Source organism: Heteronotia binoei, chromosome 12, assembly GCF_032191835.1.
Source record: "Heteronotia binoei isolate CCM8104 ecotype False Entrance Well chromosome 12, APGP_CSIRO_Hbin_v1, whole genome shotgun sequence".
Taxonomy (NCBI): Eukaryota; Metazoa; Chordata; class Lepidosauria; order Squamata; family Gekkonidae; genus Heteronotia; species Heteronotia binoei.
In genome coordinates, this window is record NC_083234.1 from 46,164,137 (window position 1) to 46,191,586 (window position 27,450).

The 27,450-nt window shown below is 44.6% G+C and overlaps 1 protein-coding gene across 3 annotated transcripts in view; it reads right to left on the minus strand.

Moving 5' to 3' along the window:
* Positions 1 to 809: 809 nt before the first annotated feature.
* Positions 810 to 27,450, minus strand: part of CNNM3 (cyclin and CBS domain divalent metal cation transport mediator 3) — a 33,787-nt gene continuing 7,146 nt past the window's right edge. Inside the window, exons 2-9 of one of the 3 annotated variants that reach the window (XR_009556081.1) lie at positions 16,005 to 16,148; positions 14,021 to 14,173; positions 10,206 to 10,375; positions 8,235 to 8,331; positions 7,619 to 7,752; positions 6,589 to 6,724; positions 4,843 to 4,946; positions 810 to 2,688 (exon numbers count right to left, since the gene is read on the minus strand). Coding sequence is in view for 2 of the 3 variants with exons in the window: in XM_060251839.1 (XP_060107822.1) it covers positions 2,624 to 2,688; positions 6,589 to 6,724; positions 7,619 to 7,752; positions 8,235 to 8,331; positions 10,206 to 10,375; positions 14,021 to 14,173; positions 16,005 to 16,148 (899 nt within the window). In the remaining variant the exon portion in view is untranslated. Of the gene's footprint in view, positions 2,689 to 4,837; positions 4,947 to 6,588; positions 6,725 to 7,618; positions 7,753 to 8,234; positions 8,332 to 10,205; positions 10,376 to 14,020; positions 14,174 to 16,004; positions 16,149 to 27,450 lie in introns of those variants that run through there. The other 2 variants (XM_060251839.1, XM_060251840.1) reach the window with 2 other exon arrangements.

Genomic DNA, 27,450 nt, shown 5'->3' on the forward strand with positions numbered 1-27,450 from the left:
ACTTCCCTTACCTCAGATCACCTTGGCTGCTATTCCTCCCAGCCAACAGAGGGCTTTTTAAAAACAGTAATAGTTGTCACTATAGCATTAGAACTGTTGCCACAATCTATTAGTTTCCAGTTTTCATTTTTTTAAAGTCTCTAGACCTTTTTGTTGTGGAGTTATAAGGGGAAATGTATAAATTGTAGTACTAGATTGTTAAAATGTTATTGTGCTATAGTGATCTGTCAATTACCTTTTTTTTTTTTAAGATGAAGAAAAGCCCAAGCTGTGGGGGTGGGCAGATGTAAGGAGAATGGTGCTGATATGGCAAAGCTTGCACCTTCCTGTCCACATGGCTTTCAGCATTATTTTGACAGGGTTCTTTCCAAAATGATTGTACCAAACCAGGTTTGTGAAAAGACTGCAGCACCGTGGGGAAAAACATGGAAACCAGACAAACAGGGGGTGAAGACATGTGGATGTTCTGGGAAATAAATAAGGCTACTGAAAAGAAGCCAAAGTGGAGCAGAACATCTCTGTGGAAACAGCCAAGGATTGGCTTGACTCCTACCAACCAAAGGCAGTGACTTGGCAGGATAAGGAGATGTGACTGGCTCTCAGCTGCGTTCCCCACACAGTGGGCAAGGACAGTGCCACGGTAATACTCACTGGCTTTGTTGAGAAACACCCCAGTGCTCCTCTTGAGAGTCACATACAACTGGAGGAGCAAGACAGTAAGTTTTAAATCCTCTTCCAGAAGACCTTCACCGGGGCACCAAAGTGGGAGAAATACATTTTATCGTATTGATGAAACCGTTACTCCCCTGCAGACCAATGACTTTTAAATAGACACGTTTAAAGATTAGACTATTCCATTTGAAGGTACAGTCCTTATGGGGAAAAAACTACAACATAAAGGCAGGTACCCAATAATTTACCTGAAATTATACATTGCTTTTAGAGGTCAACTGTCATTGTGGAAGAGAGAGAAAAGAAGAGTGAGGAATCCCGCCCTCCTCCTCTCCCTTGCTCCTCTTGTCTTGTTATTTCCTTTAAAAAATAGGAACTCTGGGAAAAATACTGTTAGTAGCAACTAGGAAAAAAAAGCCAGTCTCTCTGCCAATGCTGGAGTGGAGGCCTCCCTACGGACAAGGGCAAACCAAGTCATCTAAGAATGCCTCTTGGGCCTGAACCTGATGACTGAGGCAGAGGATGAGTCCAAAGAAAACCAAACAGCAGCTGCTCTTCTAAGCACACAGACAGGAAGGAATCAGGAGCAGCCATAGGAGATGCAGTACCCGGTTAAGACTTCCTCAGTGGGCCTTCTTGGGCAAATGTCCACAAAATGCTGCAGAACTTCATCATGCTTTGGCAAGCAGGGGTTGAGACAAGAGGGCCAGTGCACTGGATGCCTAAATCAGGACAGCACCCCCAAATAGTTTGCATGGAAAGGCAGGAGGGGGTTTGTGGGGGGCTGCACCTCAAAATTTGATAAAGTCCACTGTGAAGCAGTCACAGTTTGCCTTTGCTGTCGTTGCTGGTGCCCAGGGCACAGTTAAAGCCTAGGTTGTGTTACAGGGGAAAGGGAGGGAGGGGAGGGATGGGGAGAGGAGGGGAAGAGAGAGTGAGAGAGTCCATCCCTGGGAAGCAGGGGTTCCTTTGCAGAAAGGCAGCACTCCCCTAGTTGGCACAGGCAGCCCTTGGGAATCAGGGACCTGGGAAAGGGTGGAGGCACAGTTGGCAAGCTGAATTTCAGGATTGCAGTGTGGCTGCAGAGATTGTGGACTTTGGCACAATTTGGACAAAGTGGGAGTGGGAAACAAGATTGGGTGATGCCATATCTGGCCCGGAGCAAGGATGGCCAGACGTGGGGAGACCTGGCACACAGAAGACCAGCAATGCAGGTGACATCAATGGCCCAGGAAGGTAGGAGAAGTAGGTCCCTAAAGAAACATCCAACCATGGATAATGCCAACTTGGCAGAGCAGCTGGACACCAGCTCCATGTAATGCATGTTCTCACAGCAGACACAGGACAAACTTGGGGCTCTCATCAGCCATGCCTAAGGAGGGCCCAGCATGAGTTCAGCACAAGCTGCCTCCCAGACAGCAGCTGCAGAGCCAAGATGGGATGTGGAGGGACTCCAAAACTGCCCCCTCCCCTGCTCCAGGCTGCCAGTGCAACTTGCCACTGTGTGCGACAAAGTGGGGGGCACGTGCATGAGGCCATGGGAGAGATTTGTTGCAAGGGAAGGGGCATCAATACTGGCAGGGATATATTCCTGGTAGGGATTCTTAGCCGCCACACCCCCTCCCAACTCGTACAGGCTCCTGGAGAAGCAGCTGAGTCTATAGGCACAGGCTGGCTGTTGCTGCTGTCAATGGAGACCCTGCTGAGCTCAACCACCAGTCAAGTTCTGTTAAAAAAAAAGGAGGGGCGGGAAATCCTGTGCGCAGCCAGGTCAAAGCACCAGAAGCCGCCACCCAAAGGGGCTCGCAGCCCACTTGGCTGCAAAAGACGTCCAGTTTCCCCAGAGTCGAGGATGCAGGCACCAGCCGAGATGTTCGTGGGACGAAGGGGTGCAAGCCAGGAGATCCACCCAAGCCCATCCCCCTGCAGATCGACAGCAGCCACCGGGAGGTCAGACCCCAGTGCTCCGGCTGAGGCTCTCCTCATCCAGAAGGTTTAGTTTGCTTCTGCTTTTGCCTGGAACAAGAAGAGAGTGGCCATCAGGAGTCAGAATGCTGGACTAGGATCTGGGAGACCCAGGCTCAAATCCTTCCTCTGCCATGAAAGCTTGCTGGGGGAACCTTGGGCAGTCACACACACTCTCTCTCTCCAGCTAGCCTACCTAACAGGATTTTTGCGAAGATAAAATGGAGGAGGGGAATTTGATGCTGTTAAGCCACTTTGGGTTACCACTTGGGTCTAAATAAAGGAATCCTCACTGGCTTGGGAACAAGTGGGTGAGTCAAGGAGCTGGGAGGGAAGGCAATGACACATTTAGGAAATCAATGCCGATTTTGCGTTAGGGGAAACACACACAGCAAAACCAGTATAAGAGTGGTGGTAAGGGCACCAGCCAAAGGCACCTCCATTCCAAGCTGCAAAATTTACCCTGTGGGTAAGTGGATGAAGCCACTGCCTCCTTTGGCAGTAATGGGGTTAATAACTGGCCTCAGAAACCCTAAATAAATGTGCCCAGAGCACTGTGGACTCTCTGAAGCATTATATAAATGCTATATGATCTAACAAATTATCCATCCTTGTCTCCATCACCTTATATTGCACAAATTAGCTGGATATTAAGGTCTGGTCAGCTCTGGAAAAAATTCCATGCTGCCCATTCATTTTGCCAGCTCAACAGGACTGGAAACATGAGAACCAAGATGACTGGGCGGGATGACTTGTGTGCCAGATATGGGATTCTCTACTTTTAGTGGTTCTCGGTAACTAAAAAATTCAGCAACGGGTAGAATGTTGCCCTGCTATCCTTTTGGAGAAGCAGATAGCCTGGTCTGTGTTAGTAAACACCACTTTTAAAAAGGCTACTTAAAAAAAAATCCCTTTGCCCTATACAGATTCTGCAAGGAAAGCAGATTTGCAGACTTGACCTTCTTGTGCTGATTCTTCCATTTTTAAAAACTATTTTCACAAATTGTATTCACTTATCACAGTCAAGGGAGGAAAGGCAAGGAAGAACACAGAAGCCAAGCCTCCAGTAACTGAAAACTGACAAATCTAATCCAACTACTTTTCTGGCTGTTGAGTATTCACAACGGCTGCTGGCAACACACTTGCAATCACAGCTTTGCAGCCACAAGGACTAGAAATTTATTTTTAAAAATTAAAGTAGGAAACTGAGTTTTATGCCCACTGCTGTATTTTGTGCTTTGTGTAGAATCATGGCATATGCACAGCCTGGAAGATTTAGACCCAGGGAGGGAGGGAGGTGTTTGTGTGTAGGGTAGTAGAGGAAAAAGACAGACAACTGGCTTGCTAAATGGCAAATTCCAACTTTGGAGGCAGACATTTGTATTCACCCATATGAGACAAGTTGAAAAAGATCCTGAAGGAGATAACTTGTTTTCCAGCAGTCTGGCTGCAGGGCAAAGGGAGACAGACACACACATACCATTTAACTCGTTCCCTATTCTCTTGCACGCTGGATCTCTCCCCTCCACCCATCCTTAAGCCTGTGTAAGAATAATGGGCATGAATAATGGGGGGGAGGGGGGGAAAGCCTAGTCATGACTTACCTGACCAGAAACGTGTTCTACAGGATGCAATAAAATGAAACAGTAAAATAAACAGCACAACTCTCTTTAACAAGACTCCTGAGAGGGGAGTCACCATTTTGAATGCTCCTTTGTATTACAGACTCCCTGCACACTCAAAACTAGCACATTAAGGAGAAAGGTCTGAGCACAGTCCTTTGCCCACTGTGCTCAATTTATACTTGCAGGGAGGTGTTTTCTTTTTAAATGTGGGGGAGAGTTCCAAAGTAACGTTCTCCCACCTGTAGAACAAACCCTTCTGCCATCTTTTTCGGCTGCAAGCACAGACCCAGCCTAAAAGGGTGCCCCACCAATTTCCCCCAAACTGTGTGGGACCCACTGATGCGTGGGCAGGCCCCACATGACTAGAACATTCACATGATCCCAACCTAATGAGTATGGCTGTCTCCTCTGGAACTGGTGCCTGTTTCTCAAGGTGATGCCAGTTCCCTGGGAAAGACCCACAAGATTCTGGCCACGAAGCTGTGTCACTCAAGGAAGCTGCTTGCAGGGACGTGGCTCCCATGCAGCTGGGAGTCTTGTTGAGGAGAGGGGAAATACAAGAGAAGAACCAGGTATTTACCTTGTGATTTTGAAAATAAAAACCCACTCCAGACTCTGGCAGAGAGGGCCAGTATTAAATGCAGTTCTCAATCGTGCCAAAGAAAGAGAGGTTTAGCGGGAAGGCTGGAGGGAGAAAGGAAGGAACAGAACAGGAGAGATACCTGCATTTAGCTGCCAAAAGTTGTGAAGAAAGAGCAGAAGTGAAAACGCAGACATAAGACACTTTGATGAGAGACCCACTGTGCATCCTTAGCAGAATTAGCACCCTTCTACATTCATGGAGGTCAGTGGGCTTAGAAGAGTGTATCTCTGTTTGTGATCCCACTGTCAGGCTGTCAATACAAGCCCATGAAACATGCTCGCAGCTAGGGCACCAGGACTCTCCTCAACCCACTGGCCAATGTTCAAAGCATCTAACACAAGGGAAAGCTTTCTAGCTGGACTTGTCTTTGAACTGCTGAGGATTCTGAGTCAGTTTCTCAGGCACACGCTCAGGCCACACCAAAAGTCAGCCATGCCTTTTGGGCCTAAGTGCTGCCTGGGAAAACTGAGAATGAAACTATTTCAGTCCCCCCTCCCCCTTAGCTGCACACTGTAGGGAAAGATCAATAGCAAGCTGCCCTTCAGAGAATTTTCTCCCCAACAGTGGGAATTCTTCAGGAACCCCTGTTGAGGTGGAACTCCAGGAACTCCCTGCAGTATGGTGTGAAAACCACAGCAGCGCCATCGAAATCAGTTTAGCCTATGACAAGTGACAGTATTCTAGTAGCTCATTTAGAAATCCCCCAAGGGGCACCCAACCCTTCTCCTCCTGCTCTAGACCTTTGCAAAGAAGATGATCAGTGATGGAGGGAGCAGGAGCATTTCTGTGTCACTCCCCTCTGTTTTTCCTGACTGTGGCCTACAGCAGGCATCTGAGTCTGGCCTCTCTGTAGAGCCTGTCAAGAGGCCTCAGGGCACAAACACCAACTGAGGGCCTGCTGGAGATGTTCTTTGAAGGTTCTGCTCCAAATGCCATCCCCCCCCAGCCCCCATTTCAGAACAGGCAGCCTTTTTTCACAAGGGCGCCACGCCTTCAGCACCCACTGCCAAAAGGATGTTTGTTTGTTGCCAGTGTCATTAACGTTCTGGCACGTTTTTCTTGGCTCTTCCATATCTTCCTACCCGGATTAGTCTTCCTAGCTACAGAAGCTTTCATTTGTTTGAATGCTGCTTTTATATTTCTTCTGGTGCCTTGTACTTTGTTTATACAATTTTAAAGTATTTAACCATGGAAACGGGAGGCTGAACTTTTCCATAAAATCAAAAAATAAATAAAATACCCATTGACTATTATGGAGCAGTGAAAGGAGACTGTCACTGAGAAATCTCTCAAAATGAGAGAATAGGATTCCTCCCTGGCTTCAGACCCTATATGACAAGAAGCAAAATTATTCTTCATCCAGGGCAGCACAATGGCTCGTGCTGTCTCCTCATCTGGATCTGCCTTTATACCTGAGCTCATTTATCTGGAGGTGGCAAGAATCAAATGTGGAACTTCTGGGATATCAAGTAGGGTCTCTGCTTGAGTACCAGCCCAGAGGAGGTCTTTGGAAGGGCTCTATGGCGGAGTTCGCCTCAGCAGCTAACCAACAGAAAGGCGAGTACACAGGAGGACCTTCAGTATCCAAAGGTGCAGGTAAGATGTGAAAATGGGGTGGCAAAAAGAACATCAAGGTGTAAAGCTACGCTGGCATCTGGTGGTCCCGGTCACATGAGCGCATACCTGCTGCAGCATTTTTGTCATTCAGAAGCTTTGTCTGGCTGCTGGGAACGATTTTCAGTTCAACGGCATCAGGTGATTGGGGTGAGTTTTGTATCCGGGAGGCCATGAGGGCATTGAGATACTGTAGCCGAGTGACCTGTCGAGAAGAATATATAGAAGTGTTTTTATGCATAGACCTGTACATAATAAATGAAACAAAATCGACAAAGGCTAGGACAGCCACACAGAAAATGTATAGTAAATCAGGAAACAGATGAAGAATGGGAATAACAACATGAGAAGGAGAACAAGCTGGTAATAAAAAGACAAACCCATAGTACATATTCTTTGACTGTAAGGGTTTGACTGAAAACCGATCTCCCAGTCAAGAGCAAACTTCTCTGTGTGGATAACAGAAGGTTTATTCATGAATCGCGTTTGGAGATTCCTATTTTGAGGATTCAGTTTTTGCCCACAGAAGGGCTTTGCACCCCAAACATGCAATCCAGAGATTTTAACCACACTTCAGGGGGGCATTAGGGATTTTCTAATTGTGGAAAAGATTGTTGGGTAACATAAGGGAGTGGCTAAGTTGTGATCTTAAACCACGGAGCTAAATGCAGCCAACCAATAAGCCTCTTGCTCTATTTCCTTAAGTTTTGCCTTTCTTCCTCCAGGGAACATGTGGTGGCAAAACATGAGGTTCCCAGATATCCTAACCAGGCACAGACCAAACCCAGATCTTCTGGGCTCTTCAGCAAGGTGGCTCCACCAGGGCCTTCCAGCCATACCCCATATTCTGCTTCCTGGGACTGCAAAAAAGTAGAGGTTGTCAAGCACCTGACTGCTGGGCTGACTGCATTTGGTCAGAAGACCTTCCAAGGAAGCATATCAACTCCAAATTACTCTAGCCAACAAGCCAAGTTGCACATCCAAAAGGTAGTGCTACTGATTTTTTTTAAACAACCCTGAGTATCTGTTAAATCTCTTTGGAAGTTTTGTCCATAGTTGGGCAGGAGAAGGTCATTCCCAATCCTTTGCTACTGCTTACCTTGATGAACTGTAGGTCAGTGAGAGCTCTGACAGTGTAGTCAGGACAGTACATGGAGTAGTTACTGCTCTCCCCAACATCCAGTTGCTGATCACGACGGTTCATCCTGAGGGTAGACACTGGGGACTGGTGAACTAAAAGAAAAAAGGTAGCGGGTTGAGACTGGAGCAGGGACAAGTGGATTGAGAAATGCAGCTTCTAACAAAATTTTGCAGATTGTGAATTTAGCAGGTTTCCAGCTTTTATGCATACAGGAGGAAAAAATACAAGCCAAGTATATGTTGGCTCCCCCCACCAACAGCTAAGAAGTAAAGGCTTCTTTCCCTCTACACTGCAACTATGATAGATAAGTTACCACACACATGTATTTGCTCAACTGGCATTATTCACATGCATTCAGAGGTTGTGTTGCGTTGCAGATGTGAATCAGGCCTCTGGTTCAAATCTCACTCTTCACTAGGGGGCTTCAGAAGTGCCGATCTGTTAACCTCAGGAACTCTGAAGTCCCTCCACTTGTTCTCACTATGTTGCCCTTTAGGTCCTTGGAGCAAACTCCCCCTTCCCAGCAGAAAGGCTACTGGCAGTGAGAAGAGCCATGCTAGAGAGTGCGCCTCACCTGAGGATGGAGCTGTCAGTGCAGAGACACCATAATACGTGAAGGCTCCATTTTCAAACTTCAGTCCCTCCTTTCCAATCTCGACTTCGACCCTGCCCTAGGAAGGAGAACACATTAACAGCAAGCCAGGATCAGTACCATCAGGGAGGCAGGGAAAACACTGGATCTGACCAAGCTGCTCCCTTGATCCTCTTGATAACCCAAGATGGCCTTATCTTGAAATACGCTGCCATCTCATGAGGCAAGGTATGGGAAACTGGTGGCCTGTGGGTCAGATCAGGGCCCCAAACCAGCATCACTTGGTCCCCTATGGTTCTACCACTTATGTTTTTGCTTATGCAGAAATGAGACTTCCTTGTTCATATAGCTGCTTCTGGCACCTTTACCATCAGCTAGCCCCTGAGGCTAGCTGAATTCCTTCTTTCCAATCTGACTGGACAGAAAATTGAAACTGGACCATGTCCAACTCCTCACCTGTTGGGATTGGAAGATTCACCTACATATATACTCACATACCCCTTAACACTCTCTATTGCTGATGGAATTGAAGCATTATAAGCCACTTGGAGTACCAATCTGTTCCAAAAAGCAGTGCATGGTTATAATAAATAATAAGGCGAATCCACAGTGCAATTTCACCTGCAGGGGGCTATTTTACCATCCCAAGCAAGGTACACCTATCACCTTCGGAGCACAACACTGCTGGCTGGGTCCAAGTGAAGATGACGTGGTGCACAACAAAGATTTGGCTTGGACCTAACTTTTCCTAGCACTTGGGGCCCAGGAGGTGATGCTAATATCATGCTGCTGATGCCTGGAAGTGAGCCAAACCCTTGCAGTGCTACCCCATGCAGAGAAAGCCCTTTTACAGGAAGTACATTGGCTCCTTGCTCCCCAGTAGATGACCTCACACCATCTGAGCATGTGAGTGCCATAACTGTGAAGTCTTTTCAGAAAGTTCACTTTAAAGTCTAGATATTTGTCAAGGGGGGTGTCATTAGATTATGGCAGCTCCTGGACCAGTGGATGAACAGCAAAAATAAAATTAAAATATTTATACCCTATTTTTCCTCGTGGCTCACGGTAGCCATATCTCAGCTATGGAGTTCAGTTTGGGGATGAAGCATCTAGAAATCCAGCATAACCAGGGCCAGAATAAACACCGCCCCCGCCCCCCCCCCCCGATCGCTCATGCTTGGTTCCCCATTTCCTTTTCATCCGTTGGTGGGGGAGAGGAGAGAGCGATGCACCTTATGCAAGAGCTTCCACACTTCATAATAGGGGTGTCAAAGGCTGGAAGAAGCTCCACAATTCCCATTATAAGCCCAGCTCTGTGTGAAGAGAGAGAATTGTACTTTGTGTGACCCATTGCACTTTGCTCTGTCAATTAAGGTTTGGTGGCTGGGAAAGGAGGAAATGGCTCAGTTTTCCTTGATTTGACCCCAAGGCCCCACCAGGGTCCCGTGCAGATTACAAAGACCAGGGAGTGCAGCCTTATTATTATTATTATTTTGCTTTGGGAAGCAAAATAATAATAATAACCTTTTTTCCCTCTGATGCACTCCACACAAAGCAGGGAGATAAGCCACAGGGATTCTGAGTCTTGAACTGGGCAGTGAAGACAGTTTGCATTCAGTTCTGGAAACTATCACCTAGAACAGAAGCGAACTGGACGTCATCATCAGACCTATGATTGGCAGGTAGTTTGAAACCTCCACGCTGGTCAGGCCTGGGTAATCTGGCTACACACTGCAGACTCCCAACCTTCCCACCTCAGGCCACCAACTCCAGAGACCCCAAACAGAAAAGGGCACTCTGAAGATTTGGCTTTGGCCTTCGTCTGAAGTGGGTGGGGAGACTGGCTCCTCAATTTGCCACAGTTCCCTTATTTGAGGTGGAGGCTTCACCCCACTTAACACAGCACGTCACTCAAAGCTGGATGCTAAATAAATGCTCAGTAAAAAGTGGTACCTGCAAGATAAGGATGAAATAATTGACTGGTTGGTTGCGCTGGTACAGGTAGTGCTCAGGGGCCAGGCGGTTGCTTTCATCAAATTTCACGTCTTGGTTGACACTTGGGTGTTTCAGCAGGTGCAAGAGGACCTTCTCAGAGATTCGGGCTGGACTGAAGAGGTCTACCTCTGTGGGTGGGTGGAAGCAGGGGACAGAAAAGGCAACATCAGCTCATGGTTCATACTTTGCATCCAAAATTAGCTGGAACACGCACACACTTGCTCTCCTCAAAGGCTGCTTCTGGGTAGTTAATACAAGTAGCCATATCAAGAAGAAGACTCTGCACCAGGTTTCAGCCTAAAATATGAAAGAGGCTGGCTATCCTACTGACCACGAAAAGCTTTCTGTCTAAAAAAGATGACTACAGGAATGGAGTTTGGGATTTAGAAAGGAAGTTACCTAAGGGCAGGGGTTGCCAAACTTGCTGAACATAAGAGCCACACAGAATAAACAGATGTTTGAGAGCCGCAAGACAAGAACATCAGATATTTGAGAGAGGAAGGGAAGGAAGGAAAATAGATGAAGTAGGGAGGAGGGAGGGAGAGGTGGAAAAAAGCAACTTTAGATGCATTCTCCAAGCTGCCAGCTAGCTTGGCTTGGAGAAGTGATTTGAAGAGATAAATGCCCTTTCCAAGTCAGCTAATGGAGCACTGGGGGCTTTGAGTGCCTTACAATATGTGTGAAAGAGCCACATGTGGCCACCACCACAGTTTGGCCACCCCTGCCTCAGGGGGTGGGATGGAATATTTACAAAATTATGAATGGTACAACACAAGGCCACTTCATGAATACGGCAGTTATTGATCAGATATCTATCCTGCTTTTTGACTAGAATCTCCAAAGCAGCTCACAATATTTATAAAACATAACTTGTCTGTGTTAGATTCATGAAAGAGGAAAAGAAAACACTTCTCACAATGCAGTTATGTGTTACTTGTAATTAGCTCAAGGAAAATGTTGCCATAAAATGTGGCCATCGGTTTAGAGTACTTTTAAATGGGAATTAACAAAATTCAGGAAGGCCAGGCCTACTGGCAGCTGCCAGCTATTATCATGATAACTAAATAGAACACTCATGCTCTCCCCTCCTCTCTCCCCCAACTGTCATTTTCCAACTGTCATCATCCCTGCTTCTAGCTCTGCCCTCTTAGATTCCTCCTGAAGCTCGTTTCTCTAAATGCCATACACTGAACCCAGGAGTCATCACACATCTTCCCAGGCTTCTAGTTTTTACATGGTCCCCATCTATCAACATTGCCAACAACATAATATATATACAACGATCAATTTCCAGTTTGCCACTGAATGCAAACACACTGCCTGAGTCATTTGAGGCTTTCCTTTATTCATGAATTCATCTTTTAGTGGAGGGCATTCCAAAATTAAATCCCTCTTTCTAAATACCTAAGGCCAATTACATCAGGTACAGCCATTGCTCGTTCCTGTAATTCAAAAAGCTTGGGAACTGTCCATCTAAAACCTACTTCTCATGATCCAATTGCATCCTGGTCACAATCATTTTGTTCCAACCAGTACTGAAGTATTCATTCCAGATTTATGGCTGCCTCACTGGTCACTCAGTTGACTGTCCAAGCTACAGCTTAGCTAAATAGACAACGCTCTGAGAGAATCTGTAGCTTGGTCTGGGCTTGCCACTCTGAGTTTGGAATTTTTAAACATGCAACTCTTTGAAAATGGAGGAAGTGGAGGAGAAGATTGATCTGTTGTAGAGGTCTCCTCCACCAGGCAGCTCACAAGCTAAAAGTAGTTCTCTGGCTCATGGAAAAAATCTGCTTGAGGTATTTTTTTTAAAAAGGATTTATTTCATAGGACTTTTCTCTGTGCTGCTTAGCCAATAGCTCCATTTCCAGCGCTCTTCTTAGTTCATGTTGTGTCTAGGGCAGCATAAAACCTGGTCACATGCTGGGGAGAAGGGGGGTAGCTCAGGATATTTTTCATTACTCAGAAATCACTCTCATTAAGGTGGGCAACCCTTGGTTCTACCTCTTGCTGATGTCACGGTGGACTTTCAAAATAGATCAAGAGAGTCCTTCCCCCCCCCCTTTCTGCTGTTTCCAGAGAGATTCAGAAAAGTTATACACTACCTGCTTGAAGCAGCTCACAAAGTTAAAACCTATACTTTTAAAAATACTCATAAATTTATCAGTCTTAAAACAAGTCATTAAAATTATGTATTTTGAGGTTCTCTCTCAAGGAAAACCATTTATGCTCCTGCTTTCTTTGCTTTCTGACAGTGCCTCTTCCACCCACACTGCTCAAATAGTTCTGAAGGGAGATGTGCTCCCTTCCAAACATCTGGAATATTGCTGCATACTGAGATTACTCCCTGGAATTGTATGCTTATGTTTCTGCACAGCCTTGGAAATGATCTAGCCTCTTTGAAGAAACACACTCTGAGGAATGATTTTACCTTCCACTGATTACAGTTAATGCCCTCTGTGGGGATGATGGAAGATACTGCAATAGTAATTAAAATCTGTGGGCTCGCATCTGTGGAGGCAGGAAAATGGAGGGTTTACTGCATTATTTGTTTTTCCATCCCATTATGAAGTGTCAGATGCACCAAAATGCCTTTTTTTGTTTTTTGTTTCTGGTGAATAATGAAAGTTTATCAGCCAATAAAACGGCCCCTTTTGACCAAAATAAAATAAAGTAGTATGAAAACACACACGAACACTGCAAAATTACTATTATTTGCAGAACTAGAGTCATCCGCATTCAGCAGGATCTGATTCTACTGACTGAAAGTGAAGCAGCCCTGTGCACAGGCTGCTGAATTGTCTGAGAGATCTCCCAAATTTCTTTTGTAATTTTTTTCACTTTATTAAGACTGGACCAGTTATCTTCTGAGGTGGCTCTTGGACAGGCCATTTATGCCGTGAACAATCTGTGCCTTTGTGTATCCATGATTAATCCATTATCTATTTTTATATCCCGCCAATGGGGAAAGGTTTAGATCTTTTGATCCTGTTTTGAGGGATGACACAAATTGAGTAAACCAGCAGGAACCAGAACAGCTACTGGCAAACAATAATGAAGATATTTTCTAGTTAGATATGACTCTGGCAGCTACAAAATGCTGAATATTGCTGAATATATGGTAGATAATGCCTTGTATGTTGTTTTAACAGTTCCGTTTTCCACTGGTGTGGTTTGCTTTACTTGTGATTTTTGTCCAGCCTGCAGCTAAATAAACTCAACTAAATTTAAAAAAAATAGAGAAAAGAACTCTATAGAATACAGTTCCATGGGTTTGAGTGTGCTCATTTTATATTGTGACCCTACTACCAAAAATCCTTAATCTTGGACAAACTTGTTATGGCTGAAATAAACACGTCTCAAGTGAATACAATAAAAACTGTCCCTTTAGAGCTAGCCTTTTCCTTCAGCACCTGCCAGGGCACTGCTGAGCTGAACTAGCAATTTAATAATGATGCTCCTTTCCCTCGCCCAAGGGTCAGCAGAGTGGGCCCAGATCCCTTGCATTTTTACCATCTGGTGTCCCTGCCTGAGGACAGTTTGGTAGATTCAAGAGCTAACAATCACTTTGAGCCGCTATGGGAGAATCTCTTCCCTACCCTGGAGCAGTTAAAGGCTAAGCAGCATCAGATGCTGTGAATCTGACATAGCCAATAAACAAAGCCCAGCTTTGCTTATGGATGAAGATAGTGGGGGAAAAGGATTTACTGGCAGGGGTGAGTGCCAGAGGAGAATGAGAACCACTAGAAGATGGGCCCCTTTCCATGACTTACCTCTAGATAAGAAGCGCTGTGTAGCCAGCAGTAGCTGTGGGGAGATTTTCACCTTGTACTCATTGTCAGACACTTTGAACAAGGAAAAATCTTCTTTCCTGCGATCCACCAAGGTCCCAAGAGGGGGAGGCTTCTTCTTCATTTTGTTCTCCCCTGAGGAGGGGATTGGCAAAGAGAAAGCAAAAGAAAAAAAAAGTATAGAACTATAGACTAAAGTACTGGGTGCACAATTCCACTTCCCAGGGATGTTAGCTAGCATTTAGAAAAGCAGGTTTCTAGACCTCAAGGTTGTGAATCTGCCTGGAATTCCTTTATCAAGGATAACAGGGAACTAAAGAGGGAAATTTTAACCTTTTCCACTCCGAACTATTTTCTAACAGGGACAAGCAAGCCCCAAGATGCTTTTACCCTGATCGGGAAAAATGTAAGTACCAGTAAGATTTCCCATGCAAAGAGAGAAGCAGCTTAGAGGTGACATTTTCCAGGGAAAAAAGAACATTAAGAGGAAAATGTTAAAGCTTCTCTCTTCTACCATGCCAGAACATTCTTTAAAACAAACGTGGAAGAAATTGAACAGCAGATAGATTAGTCCTGAGACACCTACTGAATAAAATTATCAAATCAGGGCAGGTCTTCAATGGCCAGTGCAGATGCTCCTCCCCACTCCCTGTGTTTACAACACATTCTGGAAAGTGAGTAAGCATGCACAAATCTATTTGATGTACACAAGCGTATTTGGAATACTTTGATAGAAGACCCTTTTTTTTTTCATTTTTCCCCGCAGAGAACACACATCTTTGGGTATAAGGTGAAAATGGAAAAGAATGTACATGTGCTTCTAAGGAATAACCACATCTAATCTAAATACCAGCGGAGGAGAGATGGGAAACTTTCCCTTGCACACATACCCCACCCCACTGGTTTTAACAGCTGCCACTATAATTGCTGTTCCACCTGCAAATTCTAAAAAAAGATTTGCAGTGGAGTCTGAAGGTGTTCAGATAAATTTTCCGTATGTGGCATGAAGCTGCAGAATCAGGGATTCTTTTGGAAGTTCCTCAACAGGGAATGTCCCTTTCTTTATGGCATTCCAGCATACTCCAGGCCTTTGTGGGGGGAACAGGCATTTAATACAGGAGTTACTGTTCAGGCACAGTGTTCCATTTAGGCGCAACACACCATATCCAGGTATGGGCTCTGGATCTCAGACAGGAAGAGAATTCCCAGTTCTTTCTCTTCTCCAAGAAGCAACAGTTCTGTCCTATGCATATGTACTCAGAAGCACACCCTGTTATGACCAGTAGGCCTTACTCACAGGTAAAAATGTGCAGAATTTCAGACTAAAATGCTCTTATTCCTGGGAGAAGGGAACATGTATAATACTCAGCAACACCTTCTACACCACAAATGACAGGTCATTGCCTCCTGAGAAGGGGGAACGAGTAAACTGAGAGAGAACTGAGCGTGTCCTTCTTGATCTTTTTAAGCTGTTGTTCCAGAAAATTCTAAGAGTTACTCCTGCCAACACGCAGATTCTGAACATTGTATGACTCTTGCTATAAACAACCAGGTGGACTAATTTACTAAGATGTACTTATCTAAATGTGCAATACCCATTGCCAAAGAACGTAAATTGAAAAGAATCTGGATTGTTCAGGAGAGCAGGAGCTGGCATGGAAATGCCAGAGAAAAACCTATGTATCAAGTCCTGCATTTAGAGTTAACTGACATCCCCAAAATGCAGTGCCATGTATAGTTTGCCCATTAAATTAGTTGCAGTTAGAACAGCAAACTTTGGCAAGAAATTATTGTGAAATGTGGAGGTTGGTCAGATGTCATGGTATTTTCCATGGTTAGCATAGTGTTGATAAGAAGGTAACTCTACCAGCCTAGCCTGTTTAGAGGAAGGAGCCCTTATCTTGATGGGGGGGGGGGGGATGAGAAACCAAGCCAAACAGGCCATACCTGCCTGAAAACAACTTACTGTAGTCATCTGACTCATCCATGATCTCCGATTTTATGATTTCCTCAATGACATCTTCCAATGTCACCAAGCCCATGACTTCATAGAAGGGGTCTCCTTCACCTTCATTGTTTACCTTCTGAACAATGGCCATATGTGATTTACCTGGGAAAGAGAAGAAGGGAACAAGCAGGGCTTGGTAAACCACAGTGCAGCCAGAGAACAGGCACTGAAACTATCTGAGAATTAACAGGAAGTTTATAATCCTTTATAGTACTTAAAATACTTTTTCCTGTAAAGATTGCATCCTTGTAAGGTAAGGTAGGACAGCATTATTAACCTCCACATTGGGGGTGGGGGGGATTACCCAGTCTGAGAATATTAGTTGCTTGCCACCTAGTGACCTCATGACAGAATTCAAACCAGGAACCTAACAATTCATAGCTCAATCTGTAGCTCTTGCTTTGCTCAACACAGACAGAAATGGAGGTGAAGCATCTTTGAGCCAAGATACTCTTGAATCTGGCTGAGACAGGCTGCCAGTATATGTTCTGCACCAAACACATGCAGAATTTAATTATGGGGACAGAACTTTCCCCTTAAATGAGGACCCAAAGCAGTTTACACCACTCTCCTCTCTTCTGTTTTATGTTCACAACAATCCTGTGAGGTAAGTTAGGCTGAGAGTGTGTGACTGGCCCAAGATCATCCAGCAAGCTTCCATGGCAGAGGGGGGAGTCAAACCAGGGTCTTCCAGATCCTAGTCTGACATTCTAAATCGGGGCTGACCAAACTGAATATTATGTGGCTCTTGAAGCCCCCATTGTCTCATCAGCCAGCTTGGAAAAGGCATTCCTCTCTCTAAATCACTTCTCCAAGCCAAGCCAGCTGGTGACTTGGAGAATACATTTAAAGCTGTTTTCTTTCTACCTCTCCCTCTCTCCATCTTCCTTCCTTCGACATTCACGTCTTGTGGCTCTCAGACATCTGACATTTATTCTACATGTCTCTTATGTCAAACGAATTTGGCCGCCCCTGCTGTAAACACTACACCACCATGACAAGTTATTTTCTCAACGAATGGCAAGGGAGTGTTGCCATTTATTCATTCAGGAATGTATTTTGTAGAGCCAGACTACTACAGAACATTTCAAAAAAACACAAAAAATGTTACTCTAGCTGGGTATTACATTAATGAATAAGATCACAGGTTTTTTAAAAATACATGGTAGAGCAAGTGAGGGAGATGAAAACATTTGATTCCATGCTGCTTCCCTTTGCTTTCCCTCATCTTGGTCAGGAATCAGGATCCTCTTTACCTTCCTGCCTCCAACCTGCTTGCTGTTTTGGCCCTCCCAACAAACCCTATGCCCACCCCCCTAATCTTCCTACTTGTGTGGTCTTCCCTGCCTCCTGATATTTGCCCCCTAGACACAGTCTCCCCCACTCTATTCCAGGTCCACTTTTTCTTCCCTCTTAGCCTCAGAGGTATCTCTTCTCCCCCTCGCCTCTCCTTCCCTCCCCATACTCCCCATCCTTCTGGCTCTCCTTCTTAGCTGCAGCCCTTGTATTCTCTCCCCTCCCTCCTCCTTCCCTTTCCTAGTTCCCAATATAAATTGCTTCACCTCCTCGTGGGGATAGAGGAGTCACACAATCCTGGTCACATTTTTGGTTTTTTCATCCCACCGTAGTCAGCCCCATTGTGCAGATTATTTTGTCTACACAGTGGGGCAACATATGCAAATTAGATGCATGATAGGATCAAATAGGCAAGGTTGCTGGTAGATAACCTGAAACTGTTCATTGTTTTTTAAACCTGGACAAAACTAAGTCTATATTCAGATGTCACACGTAATCGCTGTTAAGGGGAAAATACATTAGGCTCACACATGTACTCTTCCATCCCTTTCCCCTCCCTTCTGAGGATCTCAACTAAACAGCTCTCCACAATACATGAATGCAGGCACGCATGTTATCTGGGACTAGTTTTCTTCCGAAATGTGATATCTGAAGGCAACTCAGGAGTTGTTGACAGTCGCCGCTATTCTTTCTCAATTGCATGGTTTATACTGCGTTTGGATGCCTATGTGTTGTCTATCTTTGTCTATATGGCAACAACAGCAGATAGACAAATGCTTGAATCCTATACCAAGGAAGGCTAAATGACATCATACCAAACACTAAATTTGGCAGCCTAAATAAATAGCAACATTCTTTTAAAACAAGCATTTATTTAGTCTGCGTTTCTCACAAAAAGATTACTTGCAGTGTTCTAACTCTTTTTAGCTGGAAGGTTGTCCATTTGCTTAACACAGCAAAAACATTAACAAAAACATGATAAATTTAATTCAAACAAAATCTAAAATATCTGCAACATAAAACAATCTGGCTCAAAAAAGATTAAATTCCAATCCCAAGTGCCCAACAGAATGAAAAGTCTTCAGCAACCTCCAAAAGGAAACAAGTGAAGGAACAGAATGAGCCTCAATGTTAGAAGCACATTCCAAACTACAGGGGCAGTGACTGAGAAGGCCCCACTTCTGGTGGGTGCTAAAATTGCAACCACTTGAGAAAGCAGATGCTCATGAGTATATTTTAAACAAGGGAGGTAGATTTTAAACATAGGAACAGGTGCTCTAGAATTTGTACTTCACTTCTTTTTTTTTTTTTACAGTCTCCCCCCCCCCCCCGTCCCCCGCGCGTTTTGTTGCATGATTAGCCCAGTTTGGTCCAAACTTGTCAGGGCTTCAGAGCTAAGGAGTATCAGCCACCATTCATACTTGGATGGGAGATTGCCAAGGAAGACTGGCGACTGCTCTGGGGAGGAAGACAATGGCAAACCACCTCTCTTGCCTGGAATGCCCTGTGGAAAGCTGAATCAGCTGCAACTTAATGGCACATTCTTCTCCTTCATAATTCTCCATCCTCAGCTGTTTCCACACAGATGTTGTGCTCCACCTTATTCTCCTTATTGCAGTACTGTTTTTGCAGGCATCAATGTGATGGCAGCAGAATGAAGAGAGGACAATTTATCCCTCTCTTTGCTGTGGCCTTTCCTCCTAAACCTGGTTTCAAACAATCTTTTTGGAAATGCTATAGTCAAAGTCCCTCTGGATGCCACATGGAAAGCATCCAAGAAGCAATATGAAAAGTTTTCTGGTGCAGACTTCTGGACTTGACCCCACCCACCCAGAAAATCCCCTAAATTGGCAACGTTGCTCTAATGACACGATCAGCCCACAAGCTGGTTTAGGTCACAGGCTGTGCTCTGTGCCCCACCCCCCATCATACACAGATTAGGCTTTTGATGATTGTTTAGTTTGGCTGAACAACACAAACAAACATAATGTTCTTGCCCCCCTCTTGGAGTCTCCTGCTGGGCCACTGATGCAAGTGCTCTGAACAGCTCCTGACTTGCAGGTCTTCCTTCCAGTTTTCTCTCTCAAGGTATTTAGACCACCCATGGTTCCCTGGAGTTTGCCCCAGGCTCCTGTGCTGTGCAGCTCTGCAGGACAAGAGGCCTTTCCAACACTAGCAGGAGGTCAATTTGTTCTTTTGAACAGTCTCAAGACTAAATCAGGGAAGAATTGTACCAGACGTCTTAACATTGTTAAAGACAAACAGAAGAGAAGGAGTGAGGCCACCAGCTTTCCTATCAAAGGTTCCTCTGGTATGAATGGAAAGCACCCAGCAAAGAATGGCTGTCATAGCAAAGGGTCAATTCAAGAGCTCTTGATGCTAAAAAAGGGCAAACCAAATGATCCTCCTCCCACAATCAAAACAAGGCAGAATCCCCTAGGAAATCCTCATTTGAAACCCCCACTGGTTTCAGTGCCACATGTGCAGGAAAAATTCTATATCTCAGGCAAATGTCTGTCTCTCCTACTCCAACACCCTGAAGGGTGTATTTGCACTTTATTCACAGAAAAACCACAGGAATTCAGCTTCTTGAGATGATCGGCTTTCGTGAAGAAAGGGGCAAGGGGGCACATTTCTAGCACTTGTGGTTTGAAAGTGATGGCAGAAATGTGTGGGCAATGCCTGATGGAACCTCAGGAGCTGGAAGATTCCTGAATTAGAGGCCAGAAAGCTGAGCTTCTCTGGCCTGCCGCTTTCCCAGTGATTAACAGAACAACTGATGCACTGGAAGGTGCGTTATGTGCAGTTGCACAATTTGTATTATTCTTCAATCTGTATTTTTCTGTGTGCATTCCCTTGCTATAGAACATTCACTATCATCTTCTTTTTTAAAAAAGAGAATTTTTATTTTATTTGCATTCTTTTTTTTCAAAGAGCTCAAGGCAGAGAATGCAAGGTTCCCCAGCGATCTCCTGCTCATGGAGAGTCATGGAGTAAAAGGACAGGTCCTCTTGTGGATCAAAAACTGGCTAATTAATAGCAAGCAGAGAGTGAGTATAAATGGGCAGTCTTCGCAGTGGAGGACGGTAAGCAGTGGGGTGCCGCAGGGCTCAGTACTAGGTCCCATGCTCTTTAACTTGTTCATAAATGATTTGGAGTTGGGAGTGAGCAGTGAAGTGGCCAAGTTTGCAAATGACACTAAATTGTTCAGGGTGGTGAGAACCAGAGACGATTGTGAGGCACTCCAAAGGGATCTGTTGAGGCTGGGTGAGTGGGCATCAACGTGGCAGATGAGGTTCAATGTGGCCAAGTGCAAAGTAATGCACATTGGGGCCAAGAATCCCAGCTACAAATACAAGTTGATGGGGTGTGAACTGGCAGAGACTGACCAAGAGAGAGATCTTGGGGTCGTGGTCACTGAAAATGTCAAGATAGTGTGCGATTGCAATAAAAAAGGCCAACACCATGCTGGGAATTATTAGGAAGGGAATTGAAAACAAATCAGCCAGTATCATAATGCCCCTGTATAAATCGATGGTGCGGTCTCATTTGGAATACTGTGTGCAATTCTGGTCGCCGCACCTCAAGAAGGATATTATAGCATTGGAAAAAGTCCAGAAAAGGGCAACTAGAATGATTAAAGGGTTGGAACACTTTCCCTATGAAGAAAGGTTAAAATGCTTGGGGCTCTTTAGCTTGGAAAAAACGTCGACTGTGGGGTGACATGATAAGAGGTTTACAAGATAATGCATGGGATGGAGAAAGCAGAGAAAGAAGTACTTTTCTCCCTTTCTCACAATACAAGAACTCGTGGGCATTTGATGAAATTGCTGAGCAGTCAGGTTAAAACGGATAAAAGGAAGTACTTCTTCACCCAAAGGGTGATTAACATGTGGAATTCACTGCCACGGGAGGTGGTGGCGGCTACAAGCATAGACAGCTTCAAGAGGGGGTTAGATAAAACTATGGAGCAGTGGCTATTAGCCACAGTGTGTGTGTATATATATATATGTGTGTGTGTGTATAAAAAATTTTGGGGGCAATTGTGTGACACAGAGTGTTGGACTGGATGGGCCATTGGCCTGATCCAACATGGCTTCTCTTATGTTCTTATGTTCATGTCCGCAGAGACTCCAGCCATATATTCCATGCTCCTTTTGATCAACATTCTGTTCCTCACTAGTATTTCCCTTTAAAATGTAGCTGTAGTAATTGCATTCTGTTAAAAACATATATATGCTTAAACAGAACATGAAGCCACAAAGACTGTGTAGCTCAGCACTGAGAACTGCTTAGCTTCATCAGGTTTAGACCACATCCTGGGACTGCATGGTGCACATAGCTCCTGCCTCAATAACATAATTATATGCAAAGGGTCAGTTTTCACATTCTCCACGTCCCAGATGATCAGAATGCACACACAAGGTTCTACATGCCACTTGCTAAGCTCAAAAACTGCTGTGAGCATTTAGAAATGTGCCAGAATAGGCATCCAAGCAAGGAATGTTGTCTACCCATGCTGCATTGCCCTGACCTGAATGGCCCAGGCTAGCCCAACCTTGTCAAATCTTGGAAGTGAAGCAAGGTCGGCTGTGGCTAGTATTTGGATGGGCGACCTCCAAGGAATACCAGGGCCACGATGCAGAGGCAAACTACCTCTGAAACATCTCTTACCTTAAAAACAAGTTTAGCTCACCACCTAGTGGTGCATAACTCTAAAACTGCTGGAACTTTTGCCTGACTGTCAGTCTTAGGATCTCCTGACTATACTGCACACACTGCCAAACAATAATTAACATGCGCATTCCAATGTGCACTGAGATAGCTTTGCCATTCACACACAAACATCAGAGCTTTGTTCACGGGCTGCTATGCCTGGATCAGAATCTTACTTTCTTTACTCAGACTTCTGGCTTTGAAGTTATGTTACCCTCAAGCTGAGTTGAACTGGCCACAGAAGCGCAGAAAGGCAGCGGGAGCACAGAAACTGCCCTTTATCTAAGGGGTTCTGTACTTATGCCAATTAGGATGAAGAGGAGCAAGACGTTCACTTGCTGTCAGGTGCAGGAGGGAAACAGCCTCTTAATTGTGAGTACGGATAAATTCAACTTAAAGGGAATGGGTGGGTGAGCAAGGAAGGAGGGGGAATGAAAGCATAAGATTCTTAGGAAGCTTATTCTCAAAGGTGCCCCTGGAAACTGTAAAGTCGGCGGACTAAACCTGTGAGCTCATCTGCCTTGCTCCTCAGCAGGGCAGCCAGATCCCTGCAACTATGCAGAGGTGAAGGGTGGCACCAGCTATTCTTGCCAAGTGTTTCAAGGAGGGGGGGCAGGGAAAACAGAGAGAAAGGGGGGGGACCTCATGGGAGGGGCAGATCCTTCATTAAGGTCCAGCTAATGTACCACAATGCTTTTTCTAATGCCCTGCAGAGGAATGGGGAGGCTGCCAGTTCAACTCTCATCTGTGCTAAAGACTCATTAAATTGCCATGGACAAGAAAGGCCGGCTCAGGTCCTCCCTCCCCCATCTACAATAATGGCCTGAGACAATCTTTATGAAGCATTCTGAATACTGACAATGGTTTATAAATGCTATGGAGTATTATCTACCACACAGGGCTAAGGAGGGACTGCTTGTATCCCAAAGGGTCCCAGGGTCCTGTGGAATTGCTACCTATATGTACTGCGGTCCTTCTCTGCCACCATCCTGTCACATATTCACACTCCTTCGCATTGGGAAAGCACACAAACCCTTCTCTCTCTAGACTAAGCGGACTCGCAGGTTGTTAATAATTCTGGATAGCTGGAATGTTCAATAAACATTCCAAAACACCAGAGCTGATTGTTGGCTCATTTCAAGCCACTAAGCACTAAATTCTGACAGCCAAAAGCTTCAGAGTTTTTGAGAGCTGCATTCTGCAGTTATCTCAGACTTCTTTAATTTCTGAATTAATGCCTTTGTGTCCTGTACTTTAATTAGATAATTTGTTTATTTCTCTGAGACTAGAGGAAGGGCCCTATGAGACTATACAGAACTGGTGATATACAGACATATGTTTCAAAGGCACACATTCTTTCACCACAAGCAAAATGCAGCTTGAAAGAGAAAGGGTTGGGAGACTGGGAAAGGCAAGCTACTTGTCCGTTTCTGTTTAACATTAGCCATCCATGGCTTTAGCTACTGCACCACAAACAACAGGCATGCTGGAAATGATAGGCCCCAGCCACATACAGCCTAGTTCAAGCGGGTATTTCCTCACATAGCCCCTTACTAGAAGAGAGAACAAAGGCAGACATTTAAATACCTGAGCTGGTTCTCAGTCTCACCAGGTCTTTTCAGATCACACAAATCGCCTTGTGGGCTTAGGCCAAAAGTGCATTTAGCTCCAAATCTAGTTTCCAACAAAGGCATCCAGATGCTTTCAGAAAGTCCACAGGTTGGATCTGAATGGAACAGTCTTTCCCTGATGTTCATACCATGGCTGGTATTCAGAGATACAGTACCTCAGAAAACAGAGGTTCCATTTCACTATCAGAGCCACTTGAGAGTGACTTATATTCTGAATTTATGTACGGTAATCATTTTTTTTAAAAAGCTAATGGCTATTACACATCTTGTGGTAATGAATGCCACAAATTAATTGTGAATTTGTGACATCTGATACATAAAGATATATTACAGCACCAGTTTCTCATTACTATAGATCATAGTAACACTATAATGCAACAGTAATTACAGAGCTTCCCCCCCAAAAGCAAAACAAAAAACAAAAAACCCCAAACCCCTCCACAGTGGCATGGCAGGGGGGAAATGCAGGGAAGGAAGTGTACACAAACTCCCTTGTGCATGCCTCACTGCAAGAGTGAATGCCACTGCAGTGATAACAAGGAAATAGAGCATTCTTATTGTGTGGATGAATTTGTAATCTGATGCTCCGACTATTATAACATTGCCTTTTGGCATATAAACTGAATTTTAATTTTAAATAAACTGAATTTTAAACTGAAAGTGTAAACATCTGAACTCACTGTTAGCCACCTTGAGTCCACTTGCAGAGAGGGCGGGATAGAAATTTAAGGTAAATAAATAAAAATAAATAAATTTTAAAAATAACAACACCCCCCCCCCCCATTTCTGTGTAAACCTTCTGCCATGGTTTAATGGGAGAGCCTCTGCCTGTCTGACACTGACCTTGATGGACCAATGGTTGAAAGGCTAACAAATTATATACCAGATATGTACATTTCCGGCAAATGCATCTGCCAAAGTATACTCTCTCCACCACTACCAAACTCTTATATCCTGATATAAGTTAGACACTGAGATGGCACAAGGCTTTCTGTTTTCTGTTGCAATAGACTCAGACATGTATGTGCTTGACCCTGAATATACTACCCATCAGTTTCCTAGGCAAGCCATTACGCAAAACTGTAAAATCCACCCCCTATTATTCATATCTTAAATGGATCCCTAAGATAGGGTCAAAGGAGCCACTCACACACACAAAACACACCCCAAAAAGAAACCTTATGTGTGGTGAAGGTGCTACAATTTCTTTCTGGAGCTGGGAGACAAGAGAGAGAAAAGTTATGGCCACAATGCCTTGTTTTGGCTCAGCAGATGGGACTTCTGGCTCCAGACCAAGTTTTATGACCTCAGAAGCTGGTACTAAACTGCAGCCATATGCTCAAGAGTAAGATGATTTAGTATCTAAAAAGGGCTTATACACATATGGAAGAAAACAGAATGAAGACCACATGATGTAAAAGAGAACAGCCAGACAGGAGAGTTTTGGTGAGAGTTAAAAGCAGAAGGATGTTGGGTATCTTTATTATGTTTCTGATTATACTCTTGACTGCTAACCCAGCCAAGTGAGGACCAATGGTCACGAACATGAGACTGAACATCTAAGGGCAAATGGAAATCAATTTAAAGAGAGAAGTGCTGGAGTTCAAGTTTCCCTGGTTGTGATACCACTGACCTAGAAACTTTATGCAGGGGAAAGAAAAACTTCAGGCATTTTGAAGGAGTTTCACTTAGAACGGGTTCTAATGTTCAGAAAAAACCATTTAAAAAGACGATGGGCCCATGGAGTGGGATGCATGCTCCGATGGGGGAAATGGCCTGCTTCAGAATCTTTCCAGATCTCCTGGGGAACAGCTTGATGCTCCAGCTGAACAGGTCTAAGGAACCCAGTAGTGATCCTCTCTTTGATCTTCCTCTTTTGCATTTGAGCTGCAGGCGTTCCTGCACTTGTGCTGGAAGGAGTTCAGGGGCCCTCCTGTGGACAACGCAAAGGCTGAAATCCTTCCCTACAACGTGTAAAGAACTGAAGTGGATGGTGCGAGATATGAGGGTTTTTTCTCCTCTTGCAAAGTTTCCTTCATGTTTGCCTTCAGTATTCTCAAATCCAATCTGTCCCCCCACCCCTGCTTAAGCCCTTTCCCTTATAACTCTTAAAAAGACTAAGGAAAAGCTCTTCTCAAGACTGCATTAAGAACACATTTGAGTACAGGAGACTTTCATCTGCAGCCTCAAGGGACCAGACGACAGATGTTTTGCATGCTGAATTCTTCACTCAGTACAAATGGCTGCCTAGTAACTTGTAAGGTTGCAGAATATGCAAAGGTTGGCATAACAACTGCCCAGATATGCAGGCTGGCAGAAGGTAGACCAGTGTGTGCTGGCTGCTACACGGCTACCTCCTTGTGACCTTGCTTATTCAGAGTCTCTTATCATTAGCAGCACGCTCAACCAGGAGGCTGACATTCCCAATTAACAGTGCTTACTTGTCTAGAGATTCCAGTTATGCACTTTCAAAGTTTAACAGACATCCCTAGGTCACAAGAATCCTAAAGAAAGTAGATTCTTCAAGACTGTTCACCCAGATAGCTGTCTGCACGACCCTTCCAATAGCTAAAAAGATGCATGGCCAATGGCAGAGCTGTTGTCTACACTTTGGCACAACCTCGACACAAATCCCGGCTCTATTACACTAAAGAAAGTTGGGTGGAGGGGTGTTAGTTACAAGAAAATACAATCAACTAAAATCGCAGATTCTGAATGTCCTTGGTTAATCTGGGTACTTTCTTCCAATCCAGTGGGAATAAATAACCAGGGAAGTACCAGAAGTTCCTGGAAATTGTCACCAGCACATTAACCTACCTTGCAAGGCTGCTGTAGCAATAACTGACAAAACAGAATTTTACAGGAGCTGTAGCACCAATCAGAAACCACAATTTGTGGCTTGAAGACACTTATATATACTTATAATAGAATATCTGCCAAAGTAGATCCTGGGTCATATTTGAATTTCCCTTTTCCACCACGTTGAAGATCAGGAACCAAAATCCAGACATGTCTCCTTTCCTAGGATTTTTCACAAGCCAGTAGAGACAAATCCAAACATTAGGAGGAAACAAACAATGGGGGAAGTAAACAGTTTAAACAGTAATCTTAGGGCTATTTCTCTCAAATGTTTGCTGGCTTCTTGGGGGAGGGGGAGATCTAAAAAAACCAGACATTAGTTTATCTTTCTGGAGAACAATTGTTTGTGCAATCCTTTATGAACAGAATCAAAGGCTTCACCTCCTCTCTTTGGTCAGGGCACACACTGCTTTATTATTGTTGGGAAAGCTTTGCGTATGTTCCATGTAAACTGGTCATGTACAATCTACGCAAAGCCCAATTATGTCACATTTGGTTCCACAAAGAAAAAGAGAAGTGCAGCATAGTGCTGCAGGGGCAGGGGAGTCTAGAGAGAGAGAGAGAAAGGGATCCTGGTGAATTGGAACACTTCCTAACATCAAGGCTCACAACCATTTAATATTTTGCCTCTGCAGAACACTGTACACAATCTAGATTCTGGACAAGCTCAGCTTTTGGAGTTTCCTTTCTAAAAACAGCGGCCCTGTGGCACAGAGTGGTAAAGCAGCAGTACTGCAGTGCTGAGTTCGATTCCGGCAGAAGCTGGATTAAGGTAGCCGGGCCCAAGGTTGACTCAGCCTTCCATCCTTCCAAGGTCGGTAAAATGAGTACCCAGCTTGCTGGGGGGAAAGTGTTAAAAGACTGGGGAAGGCAGTGGCAAACCACCCCGTAAAAAGTCTGCC